Raw genomic sequence first — 23,200 nt, forward strand, 5'->3', positions numbered from 1 at the left:
ACCTGAACTCCTAGATATTTTACCTTAGGTACAGTCTCAAAACCTGCCCTCCTTTCAAGCTCATGTTTACGATCTTGTGTCATGTTTTTAGCTATCATCTTAGTCTTTTTGGATTCAGTCTAAAACCTGAAACTTTACCATAGTCTTGTATAATGTCCTTCATCAGGATTATTGATTCCATTGGTTGTGATAGGGTAACAACCAGATCATCTGCAAATGCCTTTATTCTGTAATCCTCTTGCCTAATCCTTATACCTTTCAAGATATTAGAGTCCCGTATTGTATTTAGCAAGACTTCTAGTGTTAGAATAAATAAAAGTGGGGACAACGGACATCCCTGTTTTGTTCCTTTTTCAATTTTAAACTCTGTTGTCAAACTTCCATTAATAATGATCTGTGCCTTTTGCTCTTGGTAAATTGCTGAAATCGCCTGTATAAATTGATCCCCAAAATCCATCTTTTTTAAAGTCTTTAGTAGAAAATTCCAATCCACTCTATCAAAGGCCTTCTCTGCATCCAAAAAGACCAGCACTGCAGGAATCTGTTTATTCTTCTCAAGATATTCCAGTAAATCTATTACTTGCCTTACATTATCCTTCATGTATCTGCCCTCGATAAATCCCGCTTGATCATCATGAATCACCTTTTGGATTACTGGCATCAACCTGTTGGCTAGTACTTTCGCATAGATTTTATAATCTGTATTCAAAAGAGATATTGGTCTATAGTTCTCTGGTTTTTTAGGACCGACTTGTTCTTTTGGTATCAAAGATATGTAAGCTGTTGTCCATGATGGGGGTATTTTACCCCCTTGTTGAATATTGCAAAATAAATCTCTGAGTTGTTCCACCATTTCAGCTTGCAAAGTTTTGTAATACACTGCGGTCAAGCCATCCGTGCCAGGAGCTTTAGCTGTTTTTAACTGTTTAATTGCTACTATTATCTCCTCCTCTGTTATAGGATAATTCATTCTTTCCTTTTGTTGATCAGTAATTTTTGTAACTCTTTTATCATTTAAATATTTTTCTATAAGTCCATTCTGCACCTCCTCTTTGGCATATAGTTTGGTATAATAGTCCACAAAAGCTTCTTTAATTAATTTTTGTTGAAAAATTTCTTTCCCTCCAATATCAATACTATCAATAGTCCATATACTTTGTTTTTTCCTCAATGTGTAAGCCAACCATCTGCCCGGTTTATTAGCGTTACAAAATGTATTATGCTTCGCATATTGTAAGTTTGTTGCAACTTGTTCCGCCATAAGCATTTGAAATTGGTCTTTCAAAAGTTTTATAGCACTGGATATTCTTTCATCTGTTGGATTTTTAATAAGTAACTGTTCTTTATTCTTTATTTCTATTTCCAATTCAGATCTTTTCTTTTGTCGAAACAGTCTATGTTTAGAGTTCATGTAGATAAGTACCCCTCTCATATAAGCTTTACTTGCGTCCCACACAATTTCAATTGGGGTACCTTTATTCAAATTTATTTCAAAAAATTCTTTCAAATGCTTTTTAAGTTCTGTTGTATTTTTTTCGTATCTAAACAAGTTCTCATTTAATCTCCAAGAACGTCTCTCAACCTTATCCATCTCAATTTCTATCCATACTGGGCTATGGTCAGTCAAAGTTCTTGGAAAAATCTTTGTTCTTTTTGTCTTGACAAGTAAGTCATCCGACAACAAAATGAAGTCAATCCTAGAGAAGGATCTGTGTCTGTCAGAAAAAAAAGTGTAGTCCAATTCTTTTGGATTATGTATTCTCCAAACATCTTTTAGTTCCATATCTTCTTTCATGTCAAAAAAGGTCTGTGGTAATCTGATCCTAGACTTTGCCAAACTCTTTTTATCTAATTTAGAATCAATTACTCCATTCCAGTCTCCCATAATTAAAATAGATCTGTAGTCCCATTGCAGTATTTTAGTATGTAACATCTTATAGAAATGGTCCTGTTGTTGATTGGGAGCATAAATTCCAATCAGAAGAATTTGGCCATTTGCTGTTAGCAATTCAATTGCTACAAACCTACCATCTTCATCTGCTTCTATAACTTTAGCTGTTAACTTTTTATTTACATAAATAACCACACCATTCTTTTTTTGCGAAGTTGAAGATATAAAATGTGTTCCTAGTTTGGGGTTTGTCAAATATTTTTGATCTTGAGTTGTGATATGCGTTTCTTGTAAACAAATTATATCATTATTAAATTGTTTCAAATATGTAAATAATTTCTTCCTTTTCTGTGCTGAATTCAACCCGTTAACATTCCAAGATAAACACTTAAACATCATCTTCATCTTTCTGGAGCAAAGAGCAGAATAATCGAAGGTCATCCGAAAGCTTTGATCTCGCTCCCCCCATGGCTCCAGTCTCTTGTGCAGTACTCTTAACTGCCTTCTTGTCTTGTCTTTCCTGTTGTTGTTGTTGCTTTTGTTTAAGTAACTTAGATTGAGCTCGAGTTATACGTTGATCCTTAACTTCAATCATCCGAACCGGGTCCAAGATTGGAGAAGATTCCAGCAAAGGCTCATCCAGAAAACCTCCTTCTGCGCCTTGCATTTCCTCTAATTCCTGCTTAGACTGTTCTTGCAGTTCTCGTTGAGGTTGCTTCTCTTCACTCTCCTTAATCTCCAAAACTGTAGATGTACGTGGAGATGGTGTTCTTTCCTTAAGAATAGTAGTGTAAAAGTGCTCTGCCTTCTCCACGGTATTCAAGCGATATCTTTCTCCCTTGTATCTGAAAATTATACCAACAGGGGCGTCCCACCGAAATGGTATCTGTAAATTTTGCAATTCCTTAACAAGAAAGCCAAATTCTTTTCTAGTTTTCAGCATTTTAGGAGGTAATTCTTTATAAATTCCAATTCGTGAGCCCCCCACTTGCACAGAAGTGTAAAAGGATTTTTGCAGGATGTCATTTCTTATTTCTCTATCTGTAAAATATATGACCACATCTCTGGGCAATTGTCTTTGTCTGGCCACCCAAGAATTCACTCTGTAAATTTTATCTATTTTGTGAAAAACCACATCAGGATTAACTTGTAGAATCTTAGCCAGGGCCTCAGAACAAACTTGTCTCAAATCCTGTCTTTCCTCTTCTCGAATTCCTCGAAACCATATGGCAAACTCCATTGCCCTGAATTGTACCATCACAATCTCATTTTCAACTCTTTGCATTTTATTGTCAACATCAGCAATTTTATAATCATTGTCTTTCATCTTAACATTAACTTCTGATTTAAGTTCTTCAACTTTAGAATCAACTTTCACAATAAATTCTGCCAGGCCAGACGCCACTTCTGATATTTTTTTGGTCACCTTGTTTTGATTCTGTTTCCCCATATCTTTAACTTCATTAATTTTAATTAATTAATTCATTAATTTAATGAATTTAAATTCATTAATTTTCATTAATTAATGCATAAATTCCTGATGTGATTTTTGAAGTTTATCATCTATCTCCTGTTGAGATTTTTGAAATTTATCATCCAAAGTTTTAGAAATAAATTCTTTTAAATCTCCCACATCAAAATCTTTTTTCTGAGTCTGTATCTGTTGTACTGGGGGAGGCTGTGCTTTATGTGTGGGAGATCCACCTCCTGTTGCCTTCGCTTCCTGCTTCTTTGAGGCCATCCTGCCACGTAGGCTGGTTTTACTAAAAAGGGAAGTTCTTCTTCCTCTCCCACCTCCACAAAGACTTCTGAAAAAGTCCCCCAGATTTAATCAAATAAAAACCAAAGTAAAGCAAAGTCCAGTATTGAAAAAGGAGAAATTTCTCTGTTATTCTCTTGTTACAAGCGAAGCAACTTTGTAGCAACTTGATAACTTTGTAACAAAGCAAGATAACTTCACCAATCCACACTTGCTGGCTCGTTAACTCTAATGCTGAGCGCCATATTTTTTCAAGTCACTTTCACTCATTCGCATTTTTTCTTAAATTGAAAAGTCAACAAAGCGCTAATACTTGCGATTCCAAGTTTCAGGGTTCAAGTGTATATCAGCTGCTTGTTAAAGTTGGTTCCTTTCGCTTTAAATGTTTACTGCAGCCGGCTTGTTCTGCAGAAGCAGAAACATCCCACGCCGCCCGGAGTCTCAGCAGGTTGGGAGGGAGCCGCGCCTGTTTCCACCCCAGAAACAATTCCCTGGGGGGTTACAGGGGCTCGACCTGTGCCCTGCTATCTCTCCTCCAACAATCCTCAGGATTTTGAAGTTTTCGAGCCGCTTCTCGATCGGGAAGCGGCTCTACAGGCGGCGGGGCTGGCGGAGCTTCAAAAGGCACCGCCGCCGCCGAAGGCTAGCAAACCGGAAGTCCCCTCTTCCATAGTTCTTTTGCTCCCGTGTTCAGTAGCAACTATTACAGTCTGATTTCATTGCATTCATTGCTAGCTTCCATTCAGCAGGGCAACCTGCATAACCTAAACACATGTGAAAAACACACATATAGCAAAAAGCAGGCTAGTTCCTTCCATACCAAATAAATTCCATTAATAGAAATTCCATTCCATGTGCAATAAATTCCATTAATAGAAAAGAATCATATGCTTATAGGAGCTAGAAATTCAAGCCAGTATTGCACATTTTTCTACTGAAGTAACCTGCACTGTATCAGTGACAAGGTGCAGCAGGTGTGTTTAGCCATTGGACACTGAATAAGTTGAGATCATCTTATGGACCATTACTATAAAAGCTGAATGGTAGAGTGCTTAAAGACAATCCCAGCTAAATTTATTATGTAGCAATGGCATACTCATACCTGTTTATAGCCTGCCCTCATCAGCATAATGAAAAATGCAGGTTAGGATTGAGTATCCTGAGTCATCCTTATAGTACTGATTAATTAACCATGGCTGCATGGGATAAATAGTTACATTCATTATTAATGTTATAGCTGCTTTTCTACAAACAATATTTAAAGTGATCAACTGTACATGATTACATAGAGAACAATCCTCCATCTGAATGTTGTCCCTCACTTAGGATCATGCTGGCTAAGTAAATAAAGGGGTTGAAAGCAAATACAACATCCATTTGGGGAAGGTGATTTAGAGTCCCTCCCAATTTTTTTTAAAAAAATATCATAATATGTGCACACTTATTTATAAAAAATGCTGCCTAATATTCATAATTACAGGTAGTCATTGTTTAGCAACCACAGTTGGGATTGGCAACTTGGTTGTTAAGCAGAGTGTAGCTAAATGAAACTGTGACTGTGCTTATGGTCGTTTTCCTTTCAGACCAGTTTGGAAATGTCATTGTTAAAGAAATGACTGGGTCTAATGGGTAAATAACAAAATGCCATTCTTGTGGTAAGATGATCAGTAAGGTAAACAATGTATGCAAGTGACTTGTGCATTCATCTGAATTCAAAGAAGGATCTGAAATGGACAGTGGTATATAAGTGACTCAACTAAAGCAGTTTAGCATATTTTGGGAAATCCCATTATATAACCATTCTTGTAAATTACACATCCATTTTTAATCTCGGTATGGTGTATGGTATGGTATACGGTACGATACGATATGATATGATATATGATAATAATTTTCTTTTAGATCTGTTCAGGCCTATGTAAGCCAGAAAAATTCTATCCCAAGGATCCAACCCAGGATTTCATCTTTCCTCCTGAACTAATGGTAGGAGATCAATCTTTGATCCAGCTTGTAAAGTTTTACAATCTTTTTACAAGATTTCCTGTATTGTAGCCTATGGACTTGAGATGCTATAGGTGGAACTCCCTGGTATGGTACAGCATTTTTTTCAGATTCTGGCCCATTCTGCTGATTATAATTACCTCCTCTCAATTCAGTGCTTTTCTTTTCCTTTTTTATGGAATCTTTTTTGGCAACTACATTCCCTATGTTCCCAAATTTTGTTGTTTTAATCATTAATAACTATTAACATTTTATGGCTAGTCGCTAAAAGCAATTTTAAATCTGTAGGACTTTCAATGCAGTATTTATCCCAATCTTTTTTCCTTTAACTATGAGCAGACCAGAAGGAGTTAGCAGATAAGACATTCAGAGCTGACTTCTTTGTTTAAAAAAATATGGGGAATATTTGTAACTGAGCAGCCACACAAATGCACATTGAAAATGATCAATTTTTATTTTTAAATCTCTGTCCCATCTGCAGAAGAGTAAGTGGCTTTTATCAACCTTTTAAAATAAAACATAGTCTAAAGCTGCAGTTTTAATGGAATGCAAACAGAAATTAAAAATGAGAGGTCCTTGGTATTCTCTTAGCTTTCTTGTTTTCTTGCAGATGTTTCATTATCCTAACTACCGTAGGTAACATCATCGGTGCTAATCTGACTAGCACCGATGATGTTACCTAGTTCAGGTAATGAAACATCTGGAAGCAAACAAGTTCAGAGGGCACCAAGGACTACTCATTTCAATTTCAAGCCTGAGTTACAAATATTCTCCTTTATTAGACACTAAAAAGTCATTGGGCTAACATGGTGACCAAGCTGTCAATGCAAAGTAACAAATGTCCAAGATTGCACAGATATTATTTAAATCCCTTTTGAAAAGCAAACCTGAAATTCCCACACAAAGTGCCACTTGTTTTAAAATAGTTGCATGGGTAGCTTATGGCACATGATTCCCATGTTCATGAAAAAGAATATGGCTCTCCTGCAGTAAGAACCATGAACGTGGATGAATACTACTAAGTTGAATTATACATATAGTTGGTCCTTCTGTGTCTATTAATCCATGCCCATCAATCAGCAACTTATTTGGATATGTCACAGCCACCAAAGAGACACAGAAGTAATATATGCTCTGGAGGAGATTCTGCTATGTATAAAAGGCCGCTAATTGAGTAACACTAAGTGTATGTATAGTCTCCATCAGTCTTGGCTTTCCTCACAGAGAATGGCTGAAGAGAACAGGGGGAAAACTCTGGTTTTCAATGGGAAAAGGACAACATGGATTTCTCCCTCATCTCTAAAAGAACTTCTCCACCTGAAGGCTACCTATCCACAAGCACCTCTTGTTATAGGAAATACATGTGTAGGTAAGTAGATCGAGCCTCATATGTCACATGGTCAGACATGAGGAAATGTGACATGATGGAAGAAGCATAAAGCAAACTATTGAATGCATTCACTGAGAAGAAGTTGCTGAATACCCTTCCTTCCTGTACATGTATATGTGGATAGTATGGATATACTATTGCAGTAACAGAAAACAGAAGTTGTTGGTACATTGAGCTGGTCAGTGGTGATACAAAACATTACAAGCTACCTTTTAAAAGATAATTTACCAGGTATAGACTTAAATGGGCAGGAAAATTTATTATTTATTTATTTATTATTAGCTGTACCCAGCCACATGTTACTGTGGCCCAGTCTGGTGCTTCCACTGGGCTAAAAGAGCGAGGCTGAAGTTCCAAACTCTTCACAAACATTTGGTGGGCATGGCCAACTCGACGTCACTCACTTTCATCAGTCACATGACAGCCCCTGAGCCACGCCTACCCAGCTGGTGATTAGAGCAGAGAACCAGTTGCTAAAAAACAATGGGAACCACAAAATCCTCTCTCTCTCTGTCTACCCCTCTCTCTTTGTGTCTCTCTATGTCTCTCTCTCTCCCCCGTCTGTATCTCTCTATGTCTCTCTCTCTCCCCCTCTGTATCTATGTGTGTCTCTCTCTTCCCCCTCTGTATCTCTCTATGTCTCTCTCTCTCCCCATCTGTATCTATGTGTCTCTCTCTCCCCCTCTCTCTGTATCTGTCTCTCTCTCTTCCACCCTCTCTCTCTGTATCTCTGTATGTGTGTGTGTGTGTGTGTCTCTCCCCCCGTCCTTCTCTCTGTATTTCTGTATGTCTCTCTCTCTCCCACTCTCTCTGTTTAACTCTGTCTCTGGCCCAGCGGCTTCTGCATCCCCCGCCATTGCCCTTACCTTTTCAGGCCAGGCCTTCGCAGCTCTCCGCACCACAGGAGAAACTCGGGGGCCCCCTCCGTCCTCCCTGCACAGATGTTCTCTGGGGGCTCGATGGGGAGATGCATAGCAGGGAAGGGAAGGGAGGGAGGGAGGGGGTGCGGCAGGGGTTTGAGGCTGGTTTGGGGCTTCCCGCCCTAAGGAAGAAAGCGGCAAAGCCAGGAGCTACGCACACCCCACTGGACCCCTGCTGCGCAGTTCTCCTCCCCCACCTGCCAAGGGCAGAGGAATGATTAAATACCCCGCTCTTCCAGGCAAAATGAAGGAGGGCCGGCCATGCTCCCTCCTGGCCGTTTCCACCCCCCAAAAGCCTCCCTGGAGTCCTTTTTCTGCCAGAGGCCAAAATTTTTGTGTAGGCTCCGTGAATTGCCAGAGCGCCCACCTGGGAATCAAAGGCGGCGCTGGTCAAAGGCGACCCCGAGGCTCCAGTTGCCTCCATCTCCCGCTCACCAACCTGATTCGCATAGCGCCAGTTAGCGGCTGGTCTTTCTGACCTCGGGGCCCATGGTAGCCCTGGGCCAGGCACAATTTGGGCCAGGCGAAGGACAGAGGGTTCCCACTCGGCGGACCCAGGCAGCCTCGTTGCCAGGTGTTCTTTGGAGGGAGCTCCGAGAGCGGCTGGCGAGGGGGATGGGCAGCAGCGGCGGGCGAGGCTAGTTCGTGGGGCGGCCAGGGGAGGGGGAGGTCAGAGCCAGGCTCGGGTGGGCCCCGCCCAGCCCTAGAAGCGCCGGCTGTGAGGGCTTCCTGGTGGGGAGCCGGCTGCCTACCTGCCGAGCCTGGTGGCAGGATATGGCCCTCTCTGCCTTCCAAATGCACAGTTTCTTGGAAGCAATATGGAGAGTCTAAATATAAGGAGCAGAAATCTGTTGAGCGTAATCAGGGCTGGGAGGCTGCCATGTTGGTTTTGCGACCAGCAGATGGTGCTGTTTTTCAATGTTTGTCAATGTCTTTCAATGTTTTCCAATGTTTTTCATGTTTTTACCTGTCACAGGTGTGATATGTATATAATATAGGTATATAAAAACACGCCCATAGTCGAATGCAACGTTGTGTTAAAATTTGAAAGCGATCGGTGAAGAACTTTCGGAGATGTGCGGTTATGTACAAACGGACATTTATATTTTTATTTATATAGATTTGGACCTATATGCCGCCCTATCTCCGAAAGGGCTCAGGGCGGCTCACAACAATAAAACACACAAAGTTCAATTTTTTAAAAAATACCCTATAAAACTATAAAAACCATTAAAATCCCCTCTAAAACCCCTTCAGTCCAAGCTGGCCAGGCGGAATAGCCATGTTTTAAGGCCACGGCAGAAAGAGCGAAGGTCAGGGGCCACCCGGAGCCCCAGGGCGAGCTGATTCCACAGGGTAGGTGCGCCGACAGAGAAGGCCCGCTCCCTAGGGGTCGCCAACCGAGATTGTCTGGCCGACGGCACCCCAAGGAGGCCCTCCCTGTGGGAACGCACTGGGCAATGGGGAGCTGTCACTGGCCTCATGAAGTAACAGAAAGAGCTGTACCACAACACGGAACAAGGAGGGAATATAATTTGAATATGCTTTGTTTATAAAACCAACCCCAAACTCCCTGATGCAAAAAATGGGAATGCTGAGAAAGTTATGTTTTTTACTGTTTTTACAACAGAAACATCAGTTTTTCTATTCTTTTTAATTGAAGGAGATCATTAAAAATGTGGTTCCCTTACTTTGCCAGAAAATAAATCAAAATGAAAGCAATCTATCTCAGGGTTCCACATAGATTGCATGGCCCTCCTCTAGCTGTCTAAAATCGCTCTGTGGGGATAGAAGTAGGCATGATGGTGGTTGTGTTTTCAAGCTCAGCAGTACAAAAGAACAGCCTGAATGGCTTCACGCTTATTATGCTCTTACAACATACTTTTCTCTCAAAAGTTTATATGCCCATCATATATGTTACTTCTGGTTGTCCCCAGAACTCATTCCAGGTTCATCTGGCAGCTATTCTGCACAGTAAATTTGCATAGACTGCTTCTGCTGCCCAAGACTTGGTTTTGCCTTCTCTTTCTGGTCTCTGATTCTAATTTTTTCCCCATTAGGACTTGACAGGAAACTTCTGGATGTTTATTATCCCCTTTTCCTCCATCCTGTAAGGGTTCCAGAACTGCATGTCACCAGCATTGAAGAGAATGGTACGTCTCTGTTGTGGGACATGTCCATTTTAAATAAGGGGCAAAAGTGATTGGAGATAGATGCAACAAAATATAATTTTCACAAGTAGTCCTCATTTAGTGACCATTATTGGAACTGGTAACTTGATCATTAAGTAAGGTGGTCACTGAGTGAAACCATGACTATGCTTATGATATTACTTCAGCTTTTTTTAGCTTTACAGATCTGCAAATGTTGAAAATGTGAGGCTTAGTTATGTTACCTTTTCATCACCCTTGTAATTAGGAACGATTGTTAAATGTGGCAGTCTGTAAACAGTGTCTAGCATGCAAAACGGCAATAATCAGTGAGCTCCATGCCAAAGAACTGCAGAAGATCTTTGAATAAAGAAAGGTTTAGAATGTACAGGTGGTTTTTGCTTAATGACTGTTCATTCAGTGGCCTTTCAAAGTTATGGTGGTGCTGAATGAATGGCCTGGTCTCCAGAGTTACAGCTGTTATAATTCTCCTGTAGTCACTTGATCAAAATTCTGGTGCTTAGTTGCCCACTTGCACTTATGACCACAGGGGGGTTTCAATTCCCCCACCTGCCTGTATTCCCCCATTTTCCATCCCTGCAAAGTGGCACTCCTTAGTGGTGGGGTAGCACCTGCAGTGCTGGATCTGAAGTAAAGACCAGGCTGGAGCCTTCTGCAGTTTCAGCTGGCTGCCATCATCCCCTGGCCATGACTTCTGCTGTAGTGTTCCTGGCACTGCCGGGGAGTGCTACCTGACGTCTCATCCCATGGTCAGCTACCACAGCACTGCAGCACAAAGCCCCATAAGCCCCTGATATTCTATGCGCTCCACTGGCCTGCTGCCCCCAGCTGACCTCTGCCTTCTTTTTCCTCTGCTGTGGACAAGGCATCCCCAGCCTGGCCCAATATGAGTAGTTGCATGCCTACATAAACATCATGTTCTCTCATATTCGTTCTTTAGCAGAGTAGGCTTTACTTGTTATTCTGTTGTAAAGGCTGCATATCACATCACATCCAATGTAATGACGACACACAAATATGACTATTAGCTGAGATTGCAAATCTGCAAATTTGTCTCCTGTCTACCTATTTATCTATCTATCATCTAGCTAGCTAGCTAGTTCAGTTGACACTATGCATTGTTATTGTTACTGTTATTGTTTCTAATCTTCCTAATAATTATGTTTTTTGAAAATTATTTGATTTCAGGCATACTAATAGGAGCAGCCATCCGCTTGGCCCAGTTGAGAGACTTCCTATTAAGCATTGTCTCAGAGCTCCCAACGGAGAAGACCAAGATTTACTGTACCCTCTTGAAGCAACTGAGGACTCTGGCTGGAGAACAGATCAGATGTCTTGCTGTGTGTTTTCTACGTGATTTTCATTCCCAATATGCATATCACTTCATCTCATTAGCTCCACATGTCTCCACAAACTATTCCCCTGCCTATCATCTCCAGAGAATATAAGAGCAGGATTCACCTATTTATAGTAACCTAGCATGGAGTCCTGCCTACCAGTCAAAAGGTGGCAGGCCAAATGTGAGAAGAGGAATATCTATGTAATATTTTTCTTCCACAACCTATGGAGAAAAATCCATTAGCAGGAAAGTACCCACCCCCATATTCAATACACATGTTGTTCTGATATCTAGCTTAGAGATTTACAAGTCCACTTATTTGCCCCAACCAAAAAACCCCAATCAAGCAGTTGAGATTCTAATGGTAATTTTTTTTACAGGTCTTTTATTTTGTTAAAGAGTAATTCTTGAGTGATTCATTGATTGGTAAGCTATGCAAGCCAATTCAGTATTCATGAGGCAGAAGACTGTCATTATTCCTAACCTCAAATGATAAAATGTGCATTGTGACATCACAATATAATTTCTGCCCTTTTACACTTGCATTGCAACATTATATGGAAATATGTAAAGGGTGAAAACTCCATTATCACAGTTTTCATAACGTGCCCACACCAGCCTCTCCTATAAAATTATCAATATACAATAGAATGTTACAAAGCATTTACTTAAATAAAAACAGTGGGAAAAGTTACAATATGAATAAAAATAATCTAGACAGTAGAGATGAGGTATTTTTTATTGAACGTGCAGTAATTTTCAGCTATACTTTAGGAGGCATTTACATAACAGAGCCCTCTGAATTCAGTGGGTTGACTTCTGAATACAGATGTACAAGATTTTATTGCCAACATTTGAAAATTGCACAAGGCTAAAATTGCTGTTATTATTGAACAAGGTTATTTCACTAACTTGATACTCTATGAATAAAAAAGACCTCTACTTTTTCATCATTGTGTTTTAAATCTGTATAGAGATGTGGACAAGAAACAAATAAGCCTTATTCCTTAGTCTTTAGGAGGACACATTGTAAGCAGAGGATCCACCTGGGATTTGAACCCTGTCCTGGCAGTTGGGAAAGCTATTCTCTATCTGGCATCAGAAGGTATATAAAAACATCCTGATAGTTTATATTTATGTGGTGTGTGAACTAGACTGCCCAATCTTGTACACCCATCTGTGTTGAACCAATAGCCATACTAGCTGTGAATTCTGAAGTTCTAGTCCCAGCACAATTAGAAGGCACCTGATATATGGGAAGGCTGGTATCAGGGGTGGGCTGCTGGGGGTTCACAGGGGTTTGGGAGAACCTCTAGCTAAGATTCTGTGCAGTTCGGAGAACCCCCTCCTGGCTGGCCCACCCCGCCCCGCCCCTCCCAGGATGCAGATAAGTGCAGGGCGTGCACAGAAACTTGGGGAGGGTGAAAAATGGGCCCGTTTCCAGCCTCCAGAGGGCCTCCGGAGCTGGGGAGGCCGTCAAGGAAAGCCTCCAGAGCCCAGGGAAGGCAAAAATGCCTCCCCCTGGTCGTGGTGCAAGAGGCCGACTAGGCCATACCCACCATGGCCACACCCACCCAGCAATTGGGAAGAGAACTCCTTGCTAAAAATTTTGAAGCCCACCCCTGGCTGGTATATTCCCATAAGATTATGGGGAAATATTACAATTATAAATATTATAAGTGTTACTAGTGACCTCTTATATTTTAAATGCTAGAAATAAAGTAAAGCATGCTTAATTGGTCTCAATCCTTCCCGGATGCTGCAAATAGCAGCAATTCCTAAAAGTGAAGAGGAAGGAAGGAAAGGGGAGGGGAGACTTTGCATTTAATAAATGTACTTTACTTTTAAAACCTTGAAATCTTCTCTTTATGTCATCAATTGATGTGATATTCTCTTCACTAGTAGGATAAAATGTAGGACAATGGCCAAACTGCAGAACTCATGGTTAAATAATAAACAAACAAAATTTGCCCCAAGAATCTCCATTCCTGCAGGCATATACAGTAGATTGAATCATAGAGAACTCTGGGTACAGAGTCAGTGGGAATCAGAGATCACAGCCAACAAATCTGGAAAAAATAGAATTATTCATTGCCAGCAGTCATACAAATGTGAAGAATTATTCAAAATAATAGAATAATCCATTGCCTATGTAAATGCTTCTCTTGGGATGACAGTATTTTTCTCTTTCATATGGTCTGACAGAGCACTTTCTTTAAAAATTGTTACTTCCTCTATCAGATGGCACACGGGAGATTCCCCTAAATGATAAATTCCTTGAACGAATGCCTCAAGCAGACCTTTTGGAAAATGAAGTCATTGTTTCTGTTTTTATTCCATTCTCAAAGGAAGTAAGTCCATGCATTTTTCTCCATCTCTGATCATATAGCCTGCGGAAAGACTAGCATGCTCAGTGTTGAGAACTAACCAAGCATTGTGGTATACTTTGTCCAGCCCATATTGAGATTTTTATCTCTTTTTCTTTCCACTATACTAGCATACATAACCTAAATATTTTAGAAAACTGTTCCTCCCAGAGTACAAGTTGAAACTATACAAGGTTTGGACAGAGGGGAAATTCTGGAGGGATGGGGTGAGTTAAACTAATGCTATTCATAGGACTATAATATTAGTAGTTTGGTTCAATGTCTTGGTGACATTTTCTTGTTTAAAAGCATGAATAATGCTATATATCGGTTGGCTCTGTTTCTTTCATAGGCAGATGTTTTCAGGATAAGCATTTTTTTTCACATGTGAACTAAAGAATGGAGAGCATTTTCATATGTAGAGGAAACAGTCAGATTTCTCTTTCTTCCTTCTGCCAGAATGAATTTGTATCAGCCTTCCGACAGGCAGATCGTAAAAGAAATGCACTCTCGGTGACAAATTCTGCAATGAAAGTCCTTTTCCAATCAGGCACAGATGTCATTCAGGACCTAACTATTTTATATGGAGGCATTGATTGTACAACTGTGAGTGCAAGGAATTCCTGCCAGAAGCTCATTGGAAGGTATAAGTCAATGATACTATTTACTATTTATACAGATGACTCAGAGAACATAGGTTAATGAAATTATGATTAAGCACCATCTAATATCATGAAAAACAAAATGTTCCTTCTCTAGTGGGATGGGCCCTTGTTTTCTTCCTTCTAAACTCTCTACATGTTGCCCTGAGGCCGTGATGGCAAACCTATGGCATGCGTGCCACAGGTGGCACACAGAGCCATATCGGTGGGCACGCGAGCATTGCCCTAGCTCAGCTCCGGCATGTGCGTGCCGGTCAGCTGATTTTCAGACCTTCTGGGCCCACCAGAAGGCTACTTTTGCCCTCCCTAGGCTCCTAGAAAGGCTCTGCAGGCTGAGGAGAGTGAAGAATGGACCTTCCAGTCCACTGGAAGTCGGCAAACGGGCCATTTCCAGCCTCCAGAGGGCCTCTGGGGGGATGGGGAAGGCTGTTTTCGCCCTCCCCAGGCTCCAAGTAAACCTCTGGAGCCTGGGGAGAGCGAAAAACTGGCCTACTGGGCCCACCGTGCCATCACGTGCCAAAAGCGGGGGGAGCGCAGGGGTGTCACGCGTGCCTGTGCGAGAGGAGTGGGGCACACTGAGTTATGGGTGTGGGCACGCATGGGTGTGACCCCCCCACGCTTCCCCACGCTTTTGGCACATGACGGCAAAAAGGTTAGCCATCCCTGCCCTAAGGTCCTCCTGAGGGTTCTTCAACTTTTTGGACTGATTTAAGAAGTTGCAGGAAGGGAGTAAATTTGAACATCCAATAATTTCTGCAATGTTAGACAATACTGATTACAGGTAGTCCTCAACTTACAACATTCGTTTAGTGACTATTCAAAATTACAGCAGCACTGAAAAAAGAGACTTATGATTAGTTTTAATACTTAAAATTTGCAGCATCCCCATGATCATATCATAAAAATTCAGGTACTTGATAACTGGCATGTATTTATGACAATTGTACTTTTCTGGAGTCACGTGGTTGCCATTTGTAACCTTCCCAACTGGCTTCTGACAATCAAAGTCAATGGGAGAAGCCAGATTCACTTAACAACTGCAGTGATTTGCTTAACAACTGTGGCAAATAGTTGTAAAATGGGGCACAACTCACATAACTGTCTTGCTTAGCAATGGAAATTTTGGGCTCAATCGTGGTTGTAAGTTGAGGACTACCTGTATAATGCGTTGGTCCACAAGTTGTAGTATAAAAACTTCTTTTTTTAAAAAAAGGAATTATTTCTGTTTCAAAATGTATTTTGAATATTTAGAAAAGTACTTCTTTAAAATGTTCTTGCTGAACTGAATTAAAAGAAATGAGAAATTCAACTTTTCTATGAATCTGCACTGCAAAGTGCATCTGTTTTCTTGTTCTTTAAATAGCCAAGTTTCTGGGAAAGTTTTTTTCAAAATGAATATTGACCTAAGAATCATAGGATTATACAGTATGTCATATAATTTAGTTCTCTGGGCTGCATCAACATCTTCTGCACTCAAAAAATAAATGTTAGATGTGTGAAATATTGTAATACCCCATAAAGATATATGGATGTTCCCCTCTCTCCTAAGGTCCAGGAAAGTTTTGAAAACCTGGTTTTGGCCCCAAGCCTGGGGCTTTGGTTTTTCATTTATTTAAGGTTGGGGGGGGGCAATAAATATAATAATAGTAATAGATTAGTAGAATAGAAAACAAATAATTGGAGAAGATGAATCTGAAAATCAAAATGGAAAGATTATGGCATAAAGCAGCCATGGTGGCCCTACTGATTAATGGCATACTGGGTACCATACCAAAAATTATTGGACAGCACTTAGAAAATCTGTACATTAACAAAATTTCCATCTGTCAATTATAAAAAGCCACATTCCTTGGATTCACATCAGTGGTGAAATCTATAATTTGTTACTACCGGTTCTGTGGGCGTGGTTTGATGGGGGGAGGGTAATGTGACTGGGTGGGCATGGCCATTTTTTTTTTTACTTTTAAAACCATTTTTTCTACAACCTTTTCGGTGAAGAGGTTGTAAAAAAAATGCTTTCAAAAGGCTCTGACGATCCCAGCTGAGTTGCCTGATCAGCAGAACCCTCTGATGATCAGGCAACTCAGCTTGGATCGTCAGAGCTTGGATCATCAGAGGCATTTAAAAGAAAAAAACTTTTTTTCTTTTAAATGGCTCTGATGATCCAAGCTGAGTTGCTTGTTTGGCAGAGGGTTTTTTAAAAAAAGCCTCTGATTGATGATCGCGCGGCTCAGATGGGCATGGGGGGGGCAGGGATTTTTGCTACCAGTTCTCCAAACCATCTGCCTCCATTGCTACTGGATCCAGCGATCCTGTCTGAACCGGGAGCATTTCACCCCTGAGTCACATATATACTATACTGGTACATTAAAACAGGTTCTAAGTACTTTGGAAGAATTTTGATGTATATGAAGACCAATAGCAGAACTAGTAGCTATAATTTCACATTGTTGTGTGTAATAATAATTCAAATAATTTAATCTGCCTATCCCAAGTCCTTGGGAAGGACGTGCTAGGTGAATAAAAATTCCAAATCCAATCTAAACATTTGGCTGATGTTTCCTGTACATTTCCCTGATCTGTTCCAGAATACTCACTGACATAGTAACTAGACATTTCCATAGGAGAACAATGTCATATTACTAACTTTATGTATGCTAATAATTATCCCAAAATAAAAGCACAGAATTAGCTCTGCATTCTTGAAAAGTTTATTGTGTAAATCTTGAATTTGTCATTGCAATATTCAATAGTACCACTACAACTGTCAACAATGCTGTAAGCAGTGATGTTATAGTGTGTGATTATACAGGTAGTCCTCAATTTATGAGCACAATTGAGCCCAAAATTTTTGTGGTTAAGTGAGACATTTGTTAAGTGGGTCTTGCCCCATTTTACGACCTTTCTTGACTTAAGTTAAGTTGCCTGCAGTTGTTAAGTTAGTAACACAGTTGTTAAGTAAATCTGGCTTTCCCCTTGATTTTGCTTGTGAGAAGTTCACAAAAGGTGATCACACGACCCTGGGACACTGCAACAGTCATAAATTGCCAAGCATCTGAATTTTTATCACATGACCATGAGGATGCTGCAATGGTCATAAGTGTGAAAAATGGTCATAAGTCACTTTTTTCAGTGCAGTTGTAACTTTGAACAGTCATTAAACGAACTGCTGTAAGTCGAGGACTACCTGTATTTGGAGGGGCTTATCACTGCTCATCCAAATTTTTCCTTCTGTACTTTTCTCATCTAAGCATGCTTGATTTATGACATTTCCCTCCCAGAAATTGGAATGAAGAGATGCTGAATGAAGCTTGCAAGTTAATTCTTGAAGAAATCACACTCTCTCCCTCAGCATCTGGTGGAAAAGTAGAATACAGACGTACTATGCTTATCAGTTTCTTCTTCCGATTCTATCTGAAAGTACTACACGATTTAAAAAACATGGTAAATAATAGACTTTCTGTACACCCAAACAGTTTTTCCAGAGCTATTTGGTTGATAAAATTGTAGATTGCTGGTGGCCTGGAACTGGCTGCTCACATTTTCCTTTATGAGCAAACTCAGTAAAAGGTATGTGCTAGGACTGCCATCTCCTCCACCAGACTTTCTTGTTGTAATGTTAAAATCAGATAGGCCTGTCTACAGTAACTGTTAAAAGGTTTAGCTTCTTCTTCACAAAATAATCAATGTTTATCAAATAGCAAAATGCATCAATAATTGGATAAAACAGCATTTTCTGTAGGGTAGGAAAGCAGTATCAGCAATTTGATTATATATACACCCATAGTGGCTAAGAATAGAAATGCAACCAATAAAAATTTAACTTCATCAGTTAAATTTACACAGAAAACTTTAGGACTACAATGGGGACACAGAAAATTGTAACTCTACTGCCATCTAGTCGTTCTCTGAATTTGAACACTTCAGATATAGTAATCCTAGGAAGCTTACATCAAAAACAGCTGTGTAATTTAGACTTATGTCTCAACAGATGCTATGTTTTCTGATAGTAATTATTTATCATGCTTGTGCATATGCTGAATCAGGTTACTACACATGTAAACACCATATTGTAGTTATGAGAATAAGGCCTTCGACTCCAGTTTTCTACTCTAAAACATATCCATATATAAAAAATTAATGTGTTAGGAAATCTTTTGCTAACAGGGTTAATTGAATAGAACTAGATTAGAATAAACAAAAAATTGATTGATGGATTCTTTTAGTTGTGTTAACTTTTTTAGCCAATGTAGTTTTTAGAGTCTTAACTGCCACTACTGTAATTTAAAATCATAATATTCTGCTATAATACATCAGGAAGCTCTTCTGATTTTGTACTACTGTCTGATGCTATGCTGATTGTGGTTAATTTGAACTTGGGATACAAGCTAATTTCACATCATACTTTATGGTATGCGGGGTTGTGTCAACTCCTTCCAGTTTAGAATTTAAACTTTATTAATGGTAAATTTGTTGAATCTAAAATATAAATAGACATTTCCAATGTTCTTCCCACTCCTCTACCACAAATAAAAGACTACTTTGTGAAGCTAGAAGAGATAAAGTAAGTTGATACTTATAATGCTAAATGATTGTTAATGTTACAATGAATATAACAGTACTCTTTTGACTTTGGATTTCCGTCTAGCAAAATCAGTTTTGAAATATTGGTATAATATATTAAATGAATTCCTAACTTCCTACAGTTTCCAAACAACTATCCTAATTTACCGAAGGAACACATGAGTGCTTTAGGCGAATTCTGTGATACACCATCGAAGGGCATACAAGTATACCAGGTCAGTGAAGTCAGTTTTAAAGAGAGTTATGTGTAGATAAAAAAAATATGTTTTTCTAAATAGTCAAAAATATCTCAATCAGCTAATAGAAATGATTCTACAAAAATGGGAAGGGGCATTTGTTGCTTGGCTAATTACCCACCTAGTTCTTGAAGGTGGGCATTTTGCTCTTGCTCTAGAAATCTGGACTTTCTGCTATTACTGGAAATATTTTCCAAGTTATGTACATAATAGACAATATACTGTATGATGTAGGTGCCCAATGAGGTCCTTGAAAGTGACAATGGTCCTTCCAACACGCACATTGATGCCTATCAAATTATCTGTTTTACTTAGTTTTATTTTTAAAAATATTTCTGTTTTCAAAAAATGAGTGGGATGTGAAAATATTGCAAAACAAAGTGCAGTCGCAGTTGTAATCTACATTTGCAACAATACTTCTCAGGCCCACATAGATCCCAGAGGCATTCTTAGAAAAGAAAATGGGATGAACCTACAGCCCAGTGGTTGTAGGTTCTGATATATGTGGGTATTGTGACTGACCATGTTCAAACCATTTTGTGACAATCCACCTACGTTCTCACTAGTTTATGTGTGATTATTGGTTCACAAAGATAAGGAACTCTAAAAGAAGTAGAAATGTAACCTTTTACTCAGGAAAAAAATAGAAAGAGGTTTATAAATGCCATTTTTCAATAGTTTCAGTGACTTCCTATTATGTGACAGGATGTAGATCCTCAGCAACTTCCTCAAGACCCTGTGGGACGTCCCATCAACCATGAGTCTGGTATTAAGCATGCCACTGGTGAAGCTGTCTATGTTGATGATATGGCACCGGCAGAGGGGCAACTGTACATGGCAGTGGTAACCAGCACACGGGCCCATGCCAAAATTCTGTAAGTAACATGAAAGAAGAGGCATGAGAAATGTGTACTGGGGGCCATATTTCCACAGGTTCAGAACACACTTTAAATCTGTTTAAAAATTTTAAGTTCATCTTTGGCCAGGGTCAAGAGTGAAGGTTATAAATAAAAAGTAAATGAAAAGAAGGATGTTCAGGATCCAATTCTTTAAAATAAGAGTGGAATACAATTTGCAGGCACTGGATTTTCTTGTTCACCATATCCCTCTCACATTCTTAATTTTTACAGGTTTCCTTGTTTTTTCCTCTACTTCCAATGTTTATTTATTTTATTTCATAATTAGTTTTACAAAATGGTACACAAAAAGAAAAAGAGTGAATAAAAAAAATACAAGAAACAATAAAAAACAAAACAGAAAAAAAAGAAATGTTACAAAATTTCTAAACATTGCGTATTTGAAGTTTTAAACAGTACATGAGTGTCTCATTTAAAAAAAATAAATCATGTAAAATAAAATCTCTGATACAATCTATGCCACACACATTGATTCATTTTTTTATTAGTATATCAAAATGTGAGGGTGAGTTTGGAGTTTCTGAATTCTATTACCACCTCGGGCACAAAGCCAGCTGGGTGACTTTGGGCTAGTTGCTATCTCTTAGCTCCAGGAAGAAGGCATTTTTATGACTTCTTCCCTTTGAACAACAGGCTCAGTCTGAATTAGGCCACTGTTTCTTTATAGTTAACTGGGTAAAATCAGAAACTGGAGCCCGGAAGACAATTTGTAGACTGTCTGGTGTAGTTTTAAATTGCCTGGAATGAGTATGCATTTTTGTCATTGATGTTTACTTTAGGTCAGAAAACAAGTACTGTATGTCCTGTACATTAGAGAGTTTGTCTAACCAATTCCTTGGACTGAGCTAAATGGGACGTGTTTCTTCTTTTTTCCAGAGCTGTTGATATATCAGAAGCCTTGAAAGAACCAGGTGTGGTTGATGTAGTAACAGCTCAAGACATTCCAGGGAAAAATGGTGATGGCAAAGAGGATGTGTTTGCAGACAATGAAGTAATTCTTGTTTTGATATTTTATTTCCATATAATAGTCAAGCTTTATGCACAACTTATGCCAATATGAGTTAGTATAGGAGTTTCTGCTTGTTCTAGGGTTTCTTTACCCAAGATACATATTTGCAATTACAGGTAGTCCTCGGATTACAACCACAATTGAGCTCAAAATTTCTATTATAAAGCAAGGCAATTCTTAAGTGAGTATTGTCCCATTTTACGATCTCTTTGCCATCGTTTTTAAGCGAATCACTGCAGTTGCTAAGTGAATAATGCAGCAAATCTGGCTTCCTTGATTGACTTTGCTTGTCAGGAGCCAGCTGAGAAGATTAGAAATGATAATCACATGATCCCAGCACAGTGCAACTGTCATGGATACATGCCAGTTGCCAAGGGTCCGAATTTTGATCACATGACCTTGGGAATGCTGCAACAGTTGCAAGTGTGAAAAAATATGTCACTTTTTAAAGTGGTGTTATTACTTTGAATGGTCACTAAATAAATGATTGTAAGTAGAGGACTACCTGTATCCTGCTTGCTCAATCTTTTAGAATAATGGAAATTATTGATTTTGGTGAAATAAACGTAACACGGAAAAATTTAGTGACTATCAAAATATAATCTACAAGTGCTTCATCGACTACAAGAAAGTCTTCTACTGTGTTGATCATGGGAAGCTATGGAGCAGGGGTGATATCTAAATTTTTTTGCTACCGGTTCTGTGGGTATGGCTTGGTATGGTGTGGCTTGGTGATCATGTGACTGGGTGGGCGTGGCCAGTTTGAAGTCATTCACATAACTCATCATTAGAGCCAGGAGCTCCACATTCTGACACAGAACAGCAGCACATTCTGTCTTTCACAGAATGTCACAGAAGCCAGGAACTGCACAAAAGCACATTCTGCCTTTCTGAAGCCCCCAACGCTTTGAGTTTCCCCATGGTTTGACCCAAGCGAACCCCGGAGCCTTCTCTTGCCCTGCTCTTCATCCCAAAGGGCCGTGCATCCCCTCCCCCACCAGTCCTCCATATAAACCGCCTACCCCGTTTCGGCAAAGGCAGAGCCTCCCCCTTGCAGGGCAATCCAAAGAGGGGAGGAGGAGGATGCTGAAAAAGCTGCCTTCCACTGGTCCTCCTCCTGCAGCCAAACATGCCCAGCCTTACTTGCCCTTTCCTCAAATGGGCTGTGCATGGGGTGCTTGGAGAGAGAGCAAATAAGACAGCTTTCCAGCGTGTGTGTGTGTGAGAGAGAGAGAGAGAGAAAGAGAGAGAGAGAGAGAGAGAGAGAGAAGGAGGGAGCGATCTGAAGCCAAGGCACCCAAACTTCTGGCAGCGGCGGGGGCAGCTTCTGAGCACCCAGCTCCACCTGACCTCCCTGAGTCTCACCATTCTCTTCGCCCCCACCCCCACCCCACTCAAGCAGCGGCTTCCCTGCTCAGCCCCAACAAGCTATCCATCCATGGTGCCTGCACCAGCATCCCGAGAGAAGCAGAGAACATCATCGCTTGCAAGCAGACAAGCAGAGGTAGCAAGCGTATGCCATGCTATGGGAAAAATGAGAGGTCCTGTTGTCCCGCAGAGCCTGCCGCTGCTTGAGTGGGGTGGGTTGGGGCGAGGAGAACAGCAAGACTCAGGGAGTAAGTCAGGTGGAGCTGGCTGACTCAGGGCTGCTCAGAAGCCGCCCCCACCACTGCCAGAAGTTTGGGTGCCTCGGCTTCAGATCGCTCCCTCCCTCCCTTCCTCCCTCCCTCCCTCACACACACACACACACACACACAAACAGAGGTTGGAGAGCTCTCTTGCTTGCTCTCTCTCCAAGTGCCCCATGCACAGCCCATTTGAGGAAAGGACACGCACGGCTGGGCACATTTGGCTGCAGAAGGAGGCGCAGTGCAATGGGGTTGTTTTGTTCACCGCAGTGGTACTTCAGGAGGGCAGGTGGACGTCTGCAGCTGACAACTATAATGAATATGTCC

The 23,200-nt window shown here is 40.3% G+C and overlaps 1 protein-coding gene across 1 annotated transcript in view; it reads left to right on the forward strand.

The window, feature by feature from the left end:
- AOX1 (aldehyde oxidase 1) overlaps positions 1 to 23,200 on the forward strand; it is a 72,281-nt gene that overhangs the window by 11,897 nt on the left and 37,184 nt on the right. Inside the window, exons 8-18 of the mRNA XM_034430468.3 lie at positions 5,553 to 5,633; positions 6,876 to 7,020; positions 10,022 to 10,114; positions 11,321 to 11,472; positions 12,483 to 12,576; positions 13,713 to 13,822; positions 14,297 to 14,481; positions 17,781 to 17,943; positions 19,206 to 19,298; positions 20,025 to 20,194; positions 21,113 to 21,227. Coding sequence (XP_034286359.2) covers positions 5,553 to 5,633; positions 6,876 to 7,020; positions 10,022 to 10,114; positions 11,321 to 11,472; positions 12,483 to 12,576; positions 13,713 to 13,822; positions 14,297 to 14,481; positions 17,781 to 17,943; positions 19,206 to 19,298; positions 20,025 to 20,194; positions 21,113 to 21,227 — 1,401 coding nt within the window. The remainder of the gene's footprint in view (positions 1 to 5,552; positions 5,634 to 6,875; positions 7,021 to 10,021; positions 10,115 to 11,320; positions 11,473 to 12,482; positions 12,577 to 13,712; positions 13,823 to 14,296; positions 14,482 to 17,780; positions 17,944 to 19,205; positions 19,299 to 20,024; positions 20,195 to 21,112; positions 21,228 to 23,200) is intronic.

The sequence above is a fragment of the Pantherophis guttatus genome, chromosome 1 (assembly GCF_059756535.1).
Source record: "Pantherophis guttatus breed Tessera chromosome 1, ASM5975653v1, whole genome shotgun sequence".
In the NCBI taxonomy this organism is placed as follows: domain Eukaryota; kingdom Metazoa; phylum Chordata; class Lepidosauria; order Squamata; family Colubridae; genus Pantherophis; species Pantherophis guttatus.